Below are 17,938 nucleotides of genomic sequence, written 5' to 3'. Positions count from 1 at the left end.
TCAGACTTTCTATGTGTTCACATCTTAGATCATAGCGAACAGAATAATTGATTTCAGAACGAATAAAAAAAAAAACAAACACCCCCTTGTCGGTAGAGCGATCGCTGCGAATAGATTCATAGCCAGAAATATGAATTTCATTATCGCTTATTGTGTCATCCAATTTAGTTTCATTTATGGCTAGGATATCGATAGGTCTGTCGGAAAGCAAAATTCTTAGTTCGTCAATGTGCGCAGAAAGACTATTGATATTTAGCGCGGCCAATTTAAAGCCTCGTTTAGACGGGAGAAATTCGTGAGAAACGATTAGATTTCCAAGGTCGCGATTACGCTCTGAATTAAACGGACGGCGAGTACTGAGGTCAACTACATTCATCTAATTTATTCGCGAAGTTGTTATACATTTTGGCAATACCTGTCTCACCAAGATGAAGTCCTCCTCTATTTAAGTCCGTTGAGGGAATGTTATCGTGGTGTATGAAGTGCCACTGTCGCTGATTGCAGAATTTTCGAAGCCTTTTGTTGACTGCATCAACATCGTCGCTATCTGAGAAGTCCGATCTTGTGACTAGCTGCGATATTATTACTTGGGCGTCCGTGGAGCTTTCAATTTCCCTCGCTAAGTCAACGATGTCATCGGTGATTTCGCTTGGGGATAGTTTTCCAAGGTCGTTAGTACAAACATGTAGAATCATCTGGTCCGGCTTCTTGTCCAGTGTTGGTTTCACATAGTGTGACATATCACTTGTTGTAGCTCCCGCGAAGGACTTTACAACAACCCTATGTCCGACTTCTTTCCCTAATTGCCACCCTTGTATGCTTCTGATAATAGAATCGCCAAGAGTGACGGTGGTCGGCGAGGATCCTTCTTGGTTGTGGTTAAGAGTATTAGAGCTGTTCTGAGAACTCTTGTTATAAAATTTACCAAATAATGCGGCTCGGAATTTTGAAGACCAAACGGACACAATACAAATGTATTTGCCGAATTGACGCGGCGTGAAATTTTGAAGACGAAACGGTTTTACCTCAAATCAGTAGATGTTTGAAACACTTCCCGACTTTCAAACTACAACGCACTCACGGAATAAACCGCCGATAATACATGCAAAAAATAAATTTGAAATTTTCTTTGTCCTTGTGATTGGTCACTAAAATTCCCTGTAAAATAGTAGATACGGCCGTTTTTTTTAATAATATTTTGAAAATATACTTATACGTATGATGCACGATCCTCGCAGTAGATAGCGCTATTTAAGCAATAGCGAAAATCAGACCTGAAAAAAATCAGGCCTGTACGGGATTCGAACCACTGACCTCTGCGATAAGTGAAGCGCTCTACCAATTGAGCTAACAAGCCAACAAGCCAATCCCGTACAGGCCTGATTTTTTTCAGGTCTGATTTTCGCTATTGCTTAAATAGCGCTATCTACTGCGAGGATCGTGCATCATACGTATCTACTAACGCAGTCCAAAATATATGAACTTTATATATTTCATTGTATCTAAAATATACTTATGTTGAGCCGGTTTCATTTTGAAAATTCCCGGCCATAATTGAGTAAATATACTTAAATTGAGTCCGTTTCGCCTTCGTCATTCCATTCCAGGCAGTCAATAGGAAAATGTATTTTATAGGTTTAGCCGGCCGTAATTTGATGAATTTATTTACGTTGATCGAGCCCATTTCGTGTTCAAAATTCGCATTCCAGGCCGTGTTTCGGAAAATATGTTATGTAAAGTGAGTCGGCCGCAATTTGGTAAATTTACCTTTCGTCAGTTTAGTCTTCGAAATTACCGGCCGCCATGTGGTAAATATTTATTCACCCTTACCGTAATAGAAATGAAAAATATTTAATTTTTTTTGCTCTAAAAAAACTATAAGCTTTCGCATACCTTCACATCTGATCCAGTCAAACGAACAGTTAAATTTGACCCTTATTGTGATTGGTCCGCTGATGAACGAACTTCCATTTTTTTTGTTCTAAACTTGTCTTGTGTTTGGCTAAAAAATGCTGGGTGGCCCCGGTTGAGTTCGTTTCACTGTCATACTGAATCCAGAGTTTGAAAGTTGTTTTCTCGTTCTTACCAGCAAGATAAGTATCACACAATCTTCCGAAAAACAGTGTTTGGCAGACGCAAGGCCTACTCGCATGAATGTAGGATTCAGGCGTCAGTATACATGTCCCTCCATTTAAGCAGAAAAGATCTTCATATGGGTCAACTACAAACAAGATAACGTTTGATAGAAAAATGGATGATAAGAAAAAACGATAGATATACGTGATGAAATATATATAGGCCAATCAATGAATGTGTAAACAGAAGTGAGTTAGCTTCATATCACCTATAGGCAAGCCACTTAACCCTTCTGGCTTTTATCACCAGTCCTCCCTTCAGCATACCTACACATGTCCACACGAAAACAATCCCGCTTTTTTAAATTTAAGGACCATGTGATCCGAACTTAAATTTCGGTCTTGTTAAAGGAAGCGATGAAGCTCAACTTACACATTTTTGTTCTCACTTCGATAGGCTCCGAGAAATTTCCAGAACCAACACTTGTGAATGCAGCCATCCGGATTGAGTATAACGTGTCAAATTCCAATCCAGAAAGAACAGCGGTATTCTCGGAGTAGATTGATTCATAAGCCACGGACACAGAATGCCCGGAATCCTTTACGCTATAAGCCAGCCTATATCCTTTGATCACACCATTCTCATAGCCCTTGGGGACTGGTTTCCATTTCACGACGATGGACCAATAGTCGGTATGAACCAAACTTAGCTTCATCGGAGGTGCACTGGGCACTAGAAAAATAGTCACAATACATCTGACAGTTAATAATGAACCAACAGATCTAAAAAAAATGTATTTCCCAGTCATATGAAATAAGCTCACCGCCTTCGAACGTTCTTGCTGTAACAGATTTACTTTTCGGTCCCTCTCCTGCTTCATTCATCGCCGAAACGCGAATAACGTACAGTGAGTAAACACGAAGGTCACTTAAGTTGTGTGCGACCGGATTAAACGCAAAATATGTATTGATGTAGTTGCTCGACTGAGTAGCCAGGGTGATATAAATCTTGTACATTTGGATCTTTCCATGGCAATGTTCTTGAGGTAAAGCAAGCCAAGAAACATGCAAACTTGTGGAACTCTTCGCAGTCACCAAGACTTGACCAGGTGCAGCAGAGGGAACTAGAAAATAGAATAACCTACTGCTACTACTATTTTTCCAAGTTCAGTTGCAGACATAACAGCAGTGATTTCAATCGAAAACGCTTTGCGCAAAATTGAGGATGCAGCAGAAAGGAAAAGAAATCTTAGTTTGGTGTTTCAGTAGGAACCTGTTGCGTACTATTTTTGCCTTTCCTAAGTCAATGAGCGAGTGTTCTACCAATCAGGAGCTGACACACACACAAAAAAATGTTAGGAAAGCACCGACTGAGTATCTTCAGATAATCAGTCGATTACTGATCTTTTGTACAAGGTTTGGATAGAAAGGATTACCAACAAAGGCTCACTTATACAAATGAGGAGCAATCCAAAAGCCCAACATACATAATATCTCCAGTATGACACACATGTTATTGTTCCTCTTTTTGTTTCTCGTGTATTAAATGGATATCCCCTTTCAAACAACCAACCTTCTGCGTCTGTTCGGGCTTTGACTGTGTTTGCTGGTCCTATTCCTCCAGAGCTCACCGCTGATACATTAACGACCTACATGGTATAAACAATCAGTTTGGTCAGTGTCATTTAATAAAAGAATGAATACCATTCTTTGATTCAACTGGGAGGTATGTGATTTTGTAGCCAATGGGTTTCCCTTGAAAATAGTTCGCTGGCAGGTAATTCCATTTTACTGCAAGACTCCTGGAACTGCAGTTGAAGGCGACGAACAAGTTAGAAACCCCAAGAGGAGCTGAGATGAATGATAAAAAATAGTTAAATTAAAAGCTCGAAGACGAACGTGAAATTTGTCTTGAAATACCTGGAAATGTTAGATGTATTGTATGATCGCACTCCAAAAGATTTGAATTTAAATCATCACTAAACAAGAGCCTCAAGAGGCTAATTTCCTTCCACAACGTTTTGCATTGTCACTATTCTGAGTCAATTTTTAAATGAGACGACAAGTTTTGTTTCCTGAAAAATATCATCGATTCTACGCTACCTTCTGCTTCTGTGCGGGCCTTCACTGTGTTAGCAGGTCCTATTCCTCCAGAGCCCACCGCTGACACATTAATGACATACACTGTATAAACAGTCAGGGTGATCAGTGTTGGTGTATTTGTTGTGTAGTTTATATGAAGAGCGATAAGGTTACCCTCTGCATCAGCTGGATAGTAAACGATTAGGTAACCAGTGGGTTCTCCTTGAAAATTCTCTTTGGTAGATACCTCCATTTTACTGTTGGACTTGTGGAGCTGGTGTTGTACGTCGCTATCAACTTAGGACCAAAAGATGGAGCTGGTGGAGTATAAAGTAATGCATATGCGACATGAATATAAATGGTAAATCTAGTGTTGAAAAAAAAAAACAAAAAAGACGGTCAGAAAGCCCCAGCATCATACTCTGGTTTTATTTAATGCTTTCTTTTTCAAACTGAGGTTCAACTCAGTTTTTCTTCAACAGGAGATATTGTTAAACTTCTTACCTTTTGCGTCTGTTTGGGCCTTTGCTTTGTTTGCAGGTCCTATTCCTCCAGAGCTTATCGCCGACACATTGGTGATATAAATGGTATAGGCAGTCAGGTTGGTCAGTGCTGCGGTATTTGTCGTGTAATTCACTGTCAAAGCATTGATATAACACTCTACATTAGCTGAGTAGTTAATGATATTGTAACCGGTGGGCTCTACTTTAAAATCTTCCTTTGGCAGATGACTCCATATCACCACTAGACTCGTGGAACTTGCTTTGTAGGCCATTAACAGGGCTGGAGCTCGTAGAGGAGCTGAAAATAGGAGATTAGAGAGGTAATCGCTGACTCTGAAGCTCCATAAGTATATTTAAGTACTACCCTCGCTAATTGCGGTGCCCTTTTATTCCCAACAAATAAAGGTGTTCTTCATTTGTTGTCTGTTTGGGACAAAGGCATGATGAAGAAAAGTTTGGGGCACATAAAGACAAGCTTGGTCTTGCTTTTTTCATTAGGGGAGAGGAATTTGTAGTTAAGGTAGCCGCTGTGAAGAAAAGAAAAAAAGTCTCATGTACCTTCTGCGCCTGTTCGGGCCTTTGCTGTAATTGCAGGTCCTATTCTACCAGTGCTTACCGCTGACACGTTTATGATATACATGGTATAAACTGACAAGTCTGTTAATGTTGTGGTGTTCGCGGCGTAGATTACACTCAGAACATTAACATCATTCTCTAAATAAACTGTGTAATAACTGATATTATAACCAATGGGTTGTCCTTGAAAATGTTCCTCTGACAAGTGACTCCATTCTACTGGAATAGTCCTAGAACTGGATTTGTGGGCAGATCAGGACCTCTTGATGGAGCTAGAATAGAAGGCGAAAGATTGGAAAGATTATAACTGCCGTCATGAAATGTCTTAAGACGATTATACCTTAGTACCCTCACTTAAGGGGACTGGTGGAATACCTAATTACCCGGAAATTTTGTGCCCGCGTTATCTTCTCGTAACGCCAAATACCGTTCACGATAGAGTTAGCTAAGTGACGAATTTTACTCAATGAACGGACGATGTAAAGTTGCCTTATTGAAACGTTTTTATTTTCACCATGATTTGTAAAGCAATGATTTAAGCATAAAGGCTGATAGCTTCTAAAGAAACTGTTTGGGGCTGCGTCGGTGGGGGTAACGAAATAATTTGGATATATCAACAAAGTTGATATATCAACTTTGCTGTTATATCCAAATTATTTCGTATATATATAACAACTTTGTTGTTATATCCAAATTATTTCGTTACCCCAATTTACCATTTCAACTTTGTTGATATATCCAAAGGATTTCAGCACTCGAGCATTCCATAGTAATAAAACAGAATATACGTAGATCATTCTGAGAACCGTGGTTACTTATAAGTATCTGCTTCCGTGCACATTCGCGGGCTTATATTCTTATAAAGAAAATGTTCAGTCTCCACTCCCATTTTGTTTTAGTTTTTCATGCTGCATTTATACAGCTTTGGCTATTTTAGGGACATCCTACCTTCTGCGTCTGTTTGAGCCTTTACTGTGTTTGCAGGTCCTATTCCTCCAGAGCTTACTGCTGATACATTAATAACATAAATGGTAGAAACAGTCAGGCTTGTGAGTATTGTGGTATTTTTTTCTGTATTGTTTACACTCACAACATTAATATCTCTCTCCGAGTCAAGAGGATGATAAAAGATACTGTAACCAATGGGTTGTCCACGAAAAAGCTTCTCTGGCAGATGACTCCATCCCACTGTCAGACTCGTGGAACTTCAATGTAGCCAAATGACATTCTCAGGACCTTGCCGTGGAGCTAGAAGAGAAAGAAACGTCAACTTCGGAAAGATATTTGCTGCTGGAGCGGTATTTGATTCTTAATAAGAAATCAGCAATGGAATCTTATCGATCGGGGGAAAATGAGGGAGGACTGGGGGTGGGCAAACGGAGACTCAAGGAGTTCTCCGAGCTCTGGTGCCGAAATATCGGAAGCGCACCACACAATTAGTCCAGCACAATTCTCAGTGTTCTTATCTCTTTATTAAACGCTTTATTAGGATCGCACCAAGCGAAATCATGTGTCTGGGACCTTTTCTGAACCGCTCCACTTATTTTCCTGTGTGTAAAAACTAACGAGTGCGGCCAGAGTGATAACAGAAAGCCCGGCCCCTCGCCAGACTTAAGGACGTCTTTAGAAGAGAAACCTCGAATTCTCACATGATACAGTGAGATCGACGCTGCCTGGAGTACGTCGGCATGCAATTGTAAGAACTGTTTCCAAAACTTTTTAACCGTGTCGAGGAGGTCCAAAAACCGTAATGCTTTCATTTGACAGTACCTGCATGTGGCATCGAAGTCTTAAGAGCGCTCTGAGAAGATTCAACAATTTCCACTAGGACAGATGGCGGATCAAAATATTGAAGCGGTTTTGTGGTGCCAACAAACTTATTTTCAATACATTTTCCTGATAATTTGAGGAAGGACTTGTGCTTAACTCTGTAGGTGTTAGATCTTCCCTTTCCCACGTGTCATAAAGTTCCTTCTAAGAGATTTAGAAGGTAGTTATATGCCAACGAAACCAAATTATGGTAATTTAAAGTTTCACTTTGCACGTTATGGCATGGGTAGGAATATGGGAAAAAAAATTTGCATAATCGTACAAGACATGTCCAAGCCGCAACAGCAGCCTCGATAACCCTACAATGATTATTACTGGAAAATTCGAACCAAGTGTTCAGACATGATTTTGAAAAGTATGCTGAAATTTGGATGAAGAACACGTTGCTGTCCTTCAACCCGTGAGAGGATGACACGCGAGCTCCACGGGAGCGACGATGCGCACGTGGCGGGGGTATTGGCCCGAGTTGAAATCGAGTCTTGACTCACCGCACTGGTGCACGGTACAAGTGCTGAAGAGATCTTTCACTTACAACCGACGTAGAAAATGCATTTTTACAGCGTATTCGGAAAGATTCATTTGTTCACAGAACTGAAGAACAACAAAGTCTAGTAGAATTATGGTTACAAATATCTGTCTCATTCAATGAGTATTTTGTTTAAATTATGACTCGTGTTGGGCTGAATCTGCACACAGCTCAACTACATCAGTAAGTGTCTTTTAAATTAACTGAATAACGTCGTCGTTCTCTCTTTTTCAGATAGCACGAATCAAAATCAAGATTGCGAAGAAGGTAATTATTAATGAAAAGATCAATATCATATTTAAGCATTAAGGGGTTTTCGTAGACGATCGACAGGGCTCGACAACGGTAGCCCACTTAAGCCACAGACTAATAGAGATTCAGTTTTGGCAAGTGGTTTTCGGTTTCCACCAGTCAGTTTGGCTAGTAAACGAACTGACATTGTCGTAGCATTTAAGATGTCACCAGCCACTTGGCTAGTACGTTGAAAAGTTAGTTTCGAGCCCTGGATCGAGCACTCGCCATTTACCGATAATTGCAGAACTTTCCTTGCCAGCTCCTTGCCAAGGACGTGATTGAAATTCATTCCTAGCTCAATTGACTGTGATGTTATCATTAGTAATTGCAGTTCTATGAAAAGATGATCTTAAGTGATTCATGTTGTGTTGAATCTGCGCTCGGCTCAAGTACATCATTCAGTGTCTTTTAATTTAACTTACTAACGTCGTTATCTCTATGAAACATATGTATGAACTGCGGTTATGAAACGTATATGTGCACGATCCTTCGCAGTAAAGCACTATTTGAGCAATAGTGAAAATCCGACCTGAAAAAATTTTTTTCAGGCCTGAATCCCGTACAGGCCTGAAAATTTTTTTCAGGTCTGATTTTCACTATTGCTCAAATAGTGCTTTACTGCGAAGGATCGTGCACATATACGTCGTTATCTCTCTTTTTTAGATAACACGAATCAAGATCAAGATCAAGATGGTGCCGCAGGCGTTTATTAACGAAAAGTTCAATATCATAATTATTTACAGACCTTCCAACCTGCATTACATCTAAATCTGGAGGTTTTGAAAAATAAAGCCCAGAAAAACCTGGAGATGAGGACCTCAAACCTGGAGACTGGCACTTGGGACTGGCACTTAGGCTCAGTGGAGATTGGCTGTTGGGACTGGCACTTAGGCTCAGTCTCCAGCCGTGGGTGTTTCGGTGCGCCCACGATCCTCTGGTGGTGGGGAGGATCACGGGCGCACTGAGACACCCACGGCTGGAGACTGAGGCCAACCCTAACCAGCATTTCCCTCACAGATTAGTTTTGTTAAATTAATTCAGCTGTTATGAGCACAGATTTCTGGATATTACATTATACCTTCCAGTATTGTTTGACATTTGTAAGGCTTTCTGTTTCACCATGAGATTAAGAGGCAAAACTGTGACATCGTGAGTTGGCATCCCAAACCATGAGTCTCATGGTCAAACCATGAGGGTTGGAAGGTCTGTATTTAAGCATATTAAAGGTTTTTCTTAGATGATCGAGCACCCGCCATTTTCCCGTAATGGGAGAACATTCCTTGCCTCCTTGGTTATGATGTGATTGACACACGTTCTTAGCTTAATTGACTGTGATGTTATCATTAGTAATTGCAGTTTCTGTGAAAAGATGATCTTAAGTAACCTAGAATACATTCCAAGAGAATCAATTTGTTTTAACCCAATCGTACTTTTGTTTAATGCTTGATACAACAGGGCAATCAACATCACGAACTGGAACTGTTGGAACTGGGGTAGTGAGAGGCACCAATGACGTGGGGGTCGACCCTCCAATAGAAGGTACATTGGATTGTGCTTTATGGTTCATAGCTTATAGGATAGTTAGAAATGAAACTTATTTGGTACCAATAAATGGGGCTGCAACGCGAACATGTCAACTGGTGTTTAGATGAGAGTACGTAAACTCGGAAAAACTTGTTAATATTTAATTTAAGGTGGACCCTAAAATACCCATCCATATATTATTTGATTTCAAATAATTTTTACAGTTGAACTAACCACCTCCCGGTTAGTTCAACTGCCTCCCAGTTAGCTCAATGGATAGAATGCTGGACTGTTGTGCGAGAGGTCGAGGGTTCGAGCCCCAACTGGACCAACACTCAAGGTCTTAAAATAATTGAGAATAATATGCTACCTTTCTATAACATCAAGAAATGGTGAGTGAGTGAGAGTGACAATAGAATTCGAAGGACCTCTTAGCTCACAACAAAGTCTACTGAGTTTTAACCCGATATAATCCCTGCTTTTGGCTTTTGTTTGGTTTGGTTCATTTGTGGTTATTTAAGGCTTGGTGGTGATTTCTTTGGAACACTTTGAATGTTACTTGGAATCAGTGCATGATCACAATGTTTCTTAGAGCTACTTATTGTTTGTTTCAGAATAAATTATGGCTCTTTCCAAATATTACTGGTATGGCGAGAGTTCCATAGAACCCCATACATTAATTATGCATAGAGTGTTGCAAGGAAACCTTTATATTTAGTCTTTATGAAATAGAATGCATAATTAATGCATGGGGTTCTATGGAATTCTTTCCCAGAATATTGCAGAAGACTATAAACATCTTACAGTCATTGTGAAAAAACAAAGCTTTACTTTCCAGAAATGTCTTAAAAGGTGTAATTGGTATATTATGAAAACTTAGATGAAAATTTTTCTTTCTTTGAAGAGAAAGTTTTGTACTGTTTCAATCAACAAATTGTGTCCAGTAGATCTGAAGATATATGTTTTTTTCAATTCTTGGGGTGACACCACCCAAGATGATAAACATCACAAATAATTTCAGAGGATTCAAGCAAAGACTAAACAATTGGATTGAGATAAGTACACATGAACCATATTATTCTTGAACTCAAACTGTAAGACATACAATAATAGGTCAAATGTGACATATCAAATCCTCAGTAAAATAGGTTACTAACTTGAGGTTACATGTACTGGAGTTACTTTATTTGTGACCAAGAGGTTCTGAGCTTGTAAGTGCTGGTCTTGACACTCTGAACTACTGAGTTAAACTAAGTAACTGTACTTCTTTTATAAGGAATCGAACAATAGCAGAAAATTCTCTAAAATTTTGGAAGTTAGGTGTGATCACTCTAAAGGAAATTATTTATGATGCAAATCCTGTGTGTATGATAATTTGATTATCATAGGAAATAGTTTCTGAAGATGTAATTCTAAAATTATAACAAAAAATAAAATTATTGCAATGTCATGCACAATTGTAGTTTCTGAAGATGTAATTCTAAAATTATAACAAAAAATAAAATTATTGCAATGTCATGCACAATTGTGAGCCTGGTCACATATATGCAAATGAACAGGCAGTGTTAAAATTGAACTGAAAAGAAGCCTAGTTTCAACATTATTGGAGCCGAGAGGATAGATGGATAGAGGAATGGTGAGGTTCTTGAGCTAGCCACTATAAGTTGTTATTCCTCTTACTTTTATTATCATTATTTTAATCATTATTATTATTATGACTATTTGTTACCATTTAATTATTGGGTACTCAAAAAGATGTGGGATACAGTAGTAGTAGCCATATCCAGTCTTAAAACTGCCTATTTTTTTTACTCCAGATGAAAACACAAGCAATGATGAACTGGGTGGACCTATCTTTGCTTCATCACCAATAGTACATCAAGTAGCCATTGTAGCAGGTACATGTAGGTATATTTTCCACACTTTTTCTTTCTGGAGAACTGAAGTGTAGGTTAGCATTACTGTACCTTAAGGTACATTATGTACCTTAAGGTACACCTCCTATAAATTTTTGCAATAAATTACATGCAGGATTGACATAGATTAAACAAATACTGAGGTGAAATTCATAACAATCAGAGCAAAGAAAGATACAGTAGTCATGTTTTGCATTTCATTTCATTAGGGATAAGTGATTTTAGTTAAACATGTTTCAATAATAGCTGAGATTTACAAGTCTTATAGTATTGTATCCATCACTTCAATGAATATAGTACACACTACTGGTTCATTTCAGAGCTTTGTGGGATATATCAGATGTGTTGGGAACCTGCTATCAACCAGTGTGCCTCCCTTCAAGGCAGCAATTTTGATAACAGTGGTAAGTATGTAGGCTTGATTACCAACCTCTGTTACCGAACATTATTATTATTATTATTATTAGCTGTTGAGACACTGGTGGTTCTCCTGGTGACCCACATGATTATCAAGCTGTATCCCAAGGAAATCATTTTCCATTTTTTCCCACTTTTACCATGAAACAGCAGTTTATTGGACAACAAAAGTCAGCTCTCAATAAGTGATTAAGGCATGTAACCTCAAACAGATTTTCCCATAGCTCATTGTCAAACGCAAGATTGTCTTGGAAAATAAAAGTTAGGAAACAAACACAAATTAACTGTTCAACAAAAATGCATGCAAAAGTAATATGTTTGGAATAGAACCATCCAACAGAGACACTATCATTTCCTCAGTAATGTAATGAATTGACTGTCTTATTTGCATAGCTTGTGGGAAACATCAACAATCTCAACAATCAAGTGATGATGTGGAGATCATGGTGATGCACCCCACGTTAACTTCCAACAGGATGATAGTTGGAAATATGATAGCAGGTCAGTGGCATCTGAGCATCCAATTTGTCGCTCACATTGTATCCTGTCAAAGGTATCTGTACCTTACACCCAAGGGATCTTACAGGGGTATTCTTACATTGAGGGGTCCTACATTCAGGATTCTTAGAAGGTTCTTACATCCAGGGGTCTTACACTGTGGGAAAAATTAAAACAGACAAACAATAATGAGGAAACTAAAAATACCATCATTGGCTTTCTGGATAAAGCACTCATACACCGCAAAGATAAGCAATATGAACTATAGGAAACAAATGTAACTTTATTGATGTAAACAGCTACTGAAAAGAAATCATGATGTAATTTTTTTCTTTTTGTAGAAAATAAAAATTAATATACAAACAAGATTGAAGAAACTGGAAATACAATCATTGGCTTTATTTGAAATGTATTTTTATAAAGTGGTGCTTTGAATTACATTTTATGAATGCCATTAAATATTTCAGGAGGCTTTAGACAGGGCCAAAAGCAAATCACAAACAGAGGAAAGAGGAAGTTTAAGCTACTTTGTTGTATATTTTTAAAGATTTTTTACCCTTACATGAGCAGAACATCAACATGGTACATTAACATATATTACTTCCAAATGATTTTCTAAATCTTGGCATGTCTATTTCCATGTATTCTCAATTCATTCCCTGAGGCCTACAGACCTCAAGACTGCAAAATAATGCTCTGGCAATTGAATTTATTAACAATAAATAAACCAGATAGTATCTGAAAAGAAGTCCTTCCAAAAATCCACATCAACAGAAATACATACACCAGTATATTATATGTATAAAATTATTAGTGTCACTAAAGGCATCTGTTTTTGCACTAGAGTGATATGTGGCTGTATATACTGCTATTACAGTAAAACAGGAAATTGGGAAATTATCACTTTTATGCCCCATGTTAATTGTCTACTAAATTAAACTAATTCAATGTATTTTACTCATATGGCAGGCTGATCTTGGTGAAGGGGAAAGTTTGGATGAAACTGTGGTGGACTCTGATGAGGTAAGGATTGTCTGTACTTCCTTGAAACTGCCAAAACTATGGCTTAACTGGCCAAAGTGTGAAATTGGGCTTTGATTGATCCGGTTGTGGCTTTTAGAATCCTTGAAATATCTTTGCCTGCAATTGACATGCTCAACAATTGATGTTCCTTAACAATTCTAATATGTGGACAAAATCCAGCAAATTCACCTGTACAGTGAATTTGTCCTTCCATGAGTTTCTAAGTGTTGATCAAATGCCAATTTCCTCATTGTACTGTGCATTTGAACTGCATGTGCAGCACTGCAGGGTAATATCAGCAAAGCAAGGTGACATTTTTAGGGTTGAAATGATAATTATGATGGTTCCTTTGCAGCTCTTTGAACACTGGAGAAATTATTCCCTTAAGAAGTCTTGGGAAATAATTATGTGAATGTTCTTTAATGTGAGTAACACTGCCATTAATCATTCTTGTTTAGGTCAGCAAGAGAAGGCTTATGGAAGGTTTTGTGAAGAGGTAATTACTTTTTATAATGTATTTGAAAAATGATCCACTGCAAGTCTTTTGTCAGTGAATAGTAAACCTTTCATTTGGAAAACAACTTAGAAGACATAGGTGATGAAAACACGAATGAGTAAAATGTGATTTTTTTATATTTTGTAGGAATCTAATTCTATAAATATCCCCATAATAATGAGAGTGACTGTGATAAAGACAATAGAATTGTAAGTATAATCAGTGGTTTGAAATGAAGCGTAGTTCCAATTTTAAAACATGAAGGAAAAATGATTGAACATCTTTTGAAGAATTTTTTTTGATTAAAACATATTTTCTTTTTTCTGCAGACTTTCAAGAAAAATTATTTGTATTGTTTTAGTAACATCTCAATTGTTCATCTTAATACATTTTCATTTCTATTTCATTTTTAATGATTTGTTCTTAATAAGTTATTATGGATTGATTTCAATACCCATATTGTAATTCATATTTTTTAAGCAATACAACAATTTAAGTTGTTATACAAGTTTTAGATAGGTTTTATTCAAGTTAAACTTCATTTTCCCTCCTTGATGTTGTTTTTTCTTCAAAAAAAGTTCTTAAATCTATTGTCAGTAGTTTGTCTATTTGCATGTATTTTAATGCTGTCAATACAAATAGAATCAAAGTGAATAAGGTCCAGATTTAGGCAAATATAAGTGTATTCAGTATCTCTCATTGAACAATAATTTGTTAATAAATTTTGAAGAAACTTTGGAAACTTATTTACACTGACCTTTTTAAGTTATCATAATTACTTACTAGGTTTTTTCCAATCTCTTTGCCTTTTGCTTGATAGACTGTGAGAATTAGCAAGTTTGCTACTGACAATAATTATGATCCCAAAAGGGTTTTTGTGCTTTTCAATATGTTACAAACAATGAATTTGAAGATACATCATTTTCATATGCATTTTAAACTGTTGTAAATCATAATGTTAACCTCTCAACAAACGCATGGAAAGTTTGAAACCACTCAAAGGATTGTGTTGAACTACTGGTCCTAAATGTGTATCATATTTTAAGGGGTCTTCAATCCTTGCTTTAAATCTTGGGGTTTTGATCTGTACCTTAAAAAGAGTTGTAAATTTGTGGTTTACGTTGGGGGGTTTTAACCCATACCTTACATCCAGGGGGTTTAAATCAATACCTTAAAGTTATGGGTTTTAAATTTAGGATTATTATCAGTAATTTGTGCCTTCCATTCAGGGGTTGTAAATTTGTGACTTACATTTAGGGGTTGTAAATATGTACCTTACACTCAAGGGATCTTACAGGGATATTCTTACATTTAAGGGTCCTACATTCAGGGGTCCTACAAGGTTCTTACACTAAGGGGTCTCACAATTGGGGGTTCTTACATCCAGGGGTCTTACACTTTGGAGTTCTTACAATTGATCAGGGGTCTTACAATTAGGGGTCTTACATTCAGGGGTCTTACATTCAGGGGTCTTACACTCAGGGGTTCCTACACTCAGGGGTTCTTACACTCGGAGGTCTTTCATTCAGAGGTTCTTACACTCGGGGGTCTAACACTCAGGGGTCTTACATTCAGGGGTCTTACACTCAGGGGTTCTTACATTCAGGGGGTCTTACATTCAGGGATCTTACACTCAGGGGTTCTTACATTCAGGGGTTCTTACACTTGGGGATCTTACACTCAGGGGTTCTTACATTCAGGGGTTCTTATATTCAGGGGTTCTTACACTCGGGGTCTTACACTTAGGGGTTCTTACATTCGGGGGTCTTACATTCAGGGGTTCTAACACTTGGGGGTCTTACATTCCGGGGTTCTTACAGTCAGGGGTCTTACGTTCAGGGGTTCTTACAGTCAGGGGTCTTACATTCAGGGGTCTTACATTCAGGGGTTCTAACACTTGGGGGTCTTACATTCAGGAGTTCTAACACTTGGGGGTCTTACATTCAGGGGTTATATATTCCGGGGTTCTTACAGTCAGGGGTCTTACATTCAGGGGTCTTACATTCAGGGGTGTTACATTCAGGGGTCTTTCCTGGTTGACAGTCGTTGAAAATAATTTCAACAAAGGATGTTTCACCATGAATTCAGATAATTTTCATTCTAAGCTTTAACTCATATGTGTCTCTGATGTTCCCCAAGGTCCCCTTCGTACGTTAAGTCAGCCTTTTTTAAATCCACCCCTTGAAGAGTCCTAAATACTGTGGAATGCCGGCTGATGAAACTGGGAATCGTGATTTACCATTTCGTTGAGATAGACTTTTTACAAACTGGTCATCGTTTTCGTACAAGTCAAAAAAAAAAAAAAGAAAAGATATCATTGATGTCAGCCCTCGTGCATTTCACTCTCAGAGTTCTGCGCGGGGGCGTTGCGCGCTAACATAACATTTTTTGTTCTTGCTAAATTGTTTGAGGGACAGACTTCGCCGAAATGGAGAGTCTGATACAGTCTAAGATAGTTATTCGTAGGTAATATATGTCAAATCAGATTGATTGCGCAGCTGCTGTAGAGACTAATTCTTATAGTGAGTACCCTACCGCTCGTTATAGTCTAAAATTAGGGGTTCCATAAGTTTGAAGGGAGATGATACTCCACCCGCACACACATTAGGTTGTCTTGGTTCTGTTCACAAGTTCCTAAGAGAATCCATCTCATTTTCGATAGAATCACAAACAACGAGTAAAAGGCAAATTATTGTTTTGCAAAGTACACCACGGAGATTTTCATTTTCACTTTCACTAGTTGCTATTATTTGCTAGGTTGCATATGCAATCCACACTTGTAGTGAACTGACTGATTCTTCCTTTCGGCCAATGGCCATAGAGTTTTATGTAAATTACAGATTTCCGTTTCGCAAATAAGAAATTTCAAATTCACAATTACAGATTTTGCGGTTATGAGGTCAGAAATCCAAAAAGTTTCGTACATGGAGAACAATCTGTTCGATTGCACAGGGTAGCCAATTAGAACACAGTAGTCGCTTTATCTTACCCACGGGCGCTGCCAGATGAATTATAAAACGAACTTCTTGACTGAATGAGAGGGCCGAACGCGAAGATATTTGGCTCGAGGTCATGATGTTCTTTCATGAACGAGGGCAAAATATCTACCTTCCATCCCTCCCACTCAGTCAAACATTTTATCATATGACCACTAAGTGTTGAAAATTTTAACCTCAATAGGACGCGATAGACAGGCACATGCAGCTACAAGAGAACAAAAAAAATCTTCAATTAAAATCTTTTCCTTTATTTATTCAAGTAAGAACAAGAAACTCGCACTTGCTTGAAAAACGCGACTATTTCTCAATTCTGTTTTCTATTTATTTTCCTTTTGAGTTTTTGCTGCAAAGTTACGTTGGGGTACCAGGGCTTTCTCCGAACCGGCTCACATCAATCCGTCCGGTCCCACACACGTCAGCTTTCACTATGATTTTCTATGGGATTGCGCGAGCGGGGCTGGACGTGTCATATGATTAGTACAATCACATGACCATAGTTTCATCAAACCCATTATCACTTCGTGCATTGATTCACAGCAAAGAAACTCGGTATGCCGTGGGACAAATACGGTTTGTGATCAGGCAAACCATTGCAGTTCTCTGCATTCAATAGGATCGGAGAAAAACGTCTCCAACAGGTCAAAGCGACTTTGTGTACCTCGATGCCGTAATGTATCTTTGCCTCTTGCGCTTTAACGCGTTTTGTAGGTTGCGTAAAGCGCGAACATTTCTTTATTCACGCAGATGGTCGAGGAAGGACAAAAGGAAGAGGAAGGGGCACGGAACAGAGAGAAACTGTTAGTTACTTATTACACAAATAAATATGATTTATGGAATTCATGTTGCTCTTTGTCTGGTCTCTTTGAACGGCTGCCGTTCACAAAATTTAAAAGCACTCGAGGTTTGTTTCCCCGCGACTCTATGTTGGCGATAGAAATAGGATTTTTTTTCCAACAAAGCTTTAAAAGTGCACTAGGGCCGGACGACCTATTCCGTAGAGGCTCACGTCAACCCATCCCACCCTACCACGTCAGCTTTCACTATGGTTTTCTATGCGATTGCACCAGCCGGGCCGGACGGGTCATATGATAACTATTTTACCACAATTGGCGGTAATATCGCAGTCTGATTAGCCATTTTTCCGTTGTCGATTAAAGTACAAATAATACTGCTTGAGTC

At 38.4% G+C, this 17,938-nt stretch overlaps 1 protein-coding gene across 2 annotated transcripts; it reads left to right on the top strand.

Moving 5' to 3' along the window:
* Positions 1 to 8,819: 8,819 nt before the first annotated feature.
* On the top strand, positions 8,820 to 14,755 carry LOC111338442 (uncharacterized). 2 transcript variants are annotated; one of them, XM_088757649.1, is made up of 9 exons: positions 8,820 to 9,089; positions 9,342 to 9,425; positions 11,228 to 11,308; positions 11,647 to 11,730; positions 12,137 to 12,244; positions 12,709 to 13,264; positions 13,723 to 13,760; positions 13,908 to 13,969; positions 14,090 to 14,755. In XM_088757649.1, exons 4-6 carry the CDS (start codon positions 11,667 to 11,669, stop codon positions 12,858 to 12,860), a joined length of 324 nt encoding a protein of 107 aa, XP_088613775.1. In that variant the 5' UTR covers positions 8,820 to 9,089; positions 9,342 to 9,425; positions 11,228 to 11,308; positions 11,647 to 11,666; the 3' UTR covers positions 12,861 to 13,264; positions 13,723 to 13,760; positions 13,908 to 13,969; positions 14,090 to 14,755. The 2 variants fall into 2 exon arrangements, with proteins under 2 accessions (XP_088613775.1, XP_088613776.1); XM_088757650.1 differs by having other exon boundaries at positions 8,835 to 9,089; positions 13,211 to 13,264.
* The last annotated feature ends 3,183 nt before the right edge of the window (positions 14,756 to 17,938 follow it).

This window comes from Stylophora pistillata, chromosome 4, assembly GCF_964205215.1.
Source record: "Stylophora pistillata chromosome 4, jaStyPist1.2, whole genome shotgun sequence".
Classification (NCBI taxonomy): Eukaryota; Metazoa; Cnidaria; class Anthozoa; order Scleractinia; family Pocilloporidae; genus Stylophora; species Stylophora pistillata.
This window is presented reverse-complemented; position numbering and strand designations above follow the sequence as displayed.

What these genes read in the sequence shown, in the direction of transcription:
- LOC111338442 (XM_088757649.1), top strand. Translation starts at nt 11,667, where the DNA reads ATGTGTTGGGAACCTGCTATCAACCAGTGTGCCTCCCTTCAAGGCAGC. An exon ending in CAGCAATTTTGATAACAGTG is followed by an intron (nt 11,731 to 12,136) that starts GTAAGTATGTAG and finishes TTATTTGCATAG; the next exon opens with CTTGTGGGAAACATCAACAA. An exon ending in AGTTGGAAATATGATAGCAG is followed by an intron (nt 12,245 to 12,708) that starts GTCAGTGGCATC and finishes TAAATATTTCAG; the next exon opens with GAGGCTTTAGACAGGGCCAA.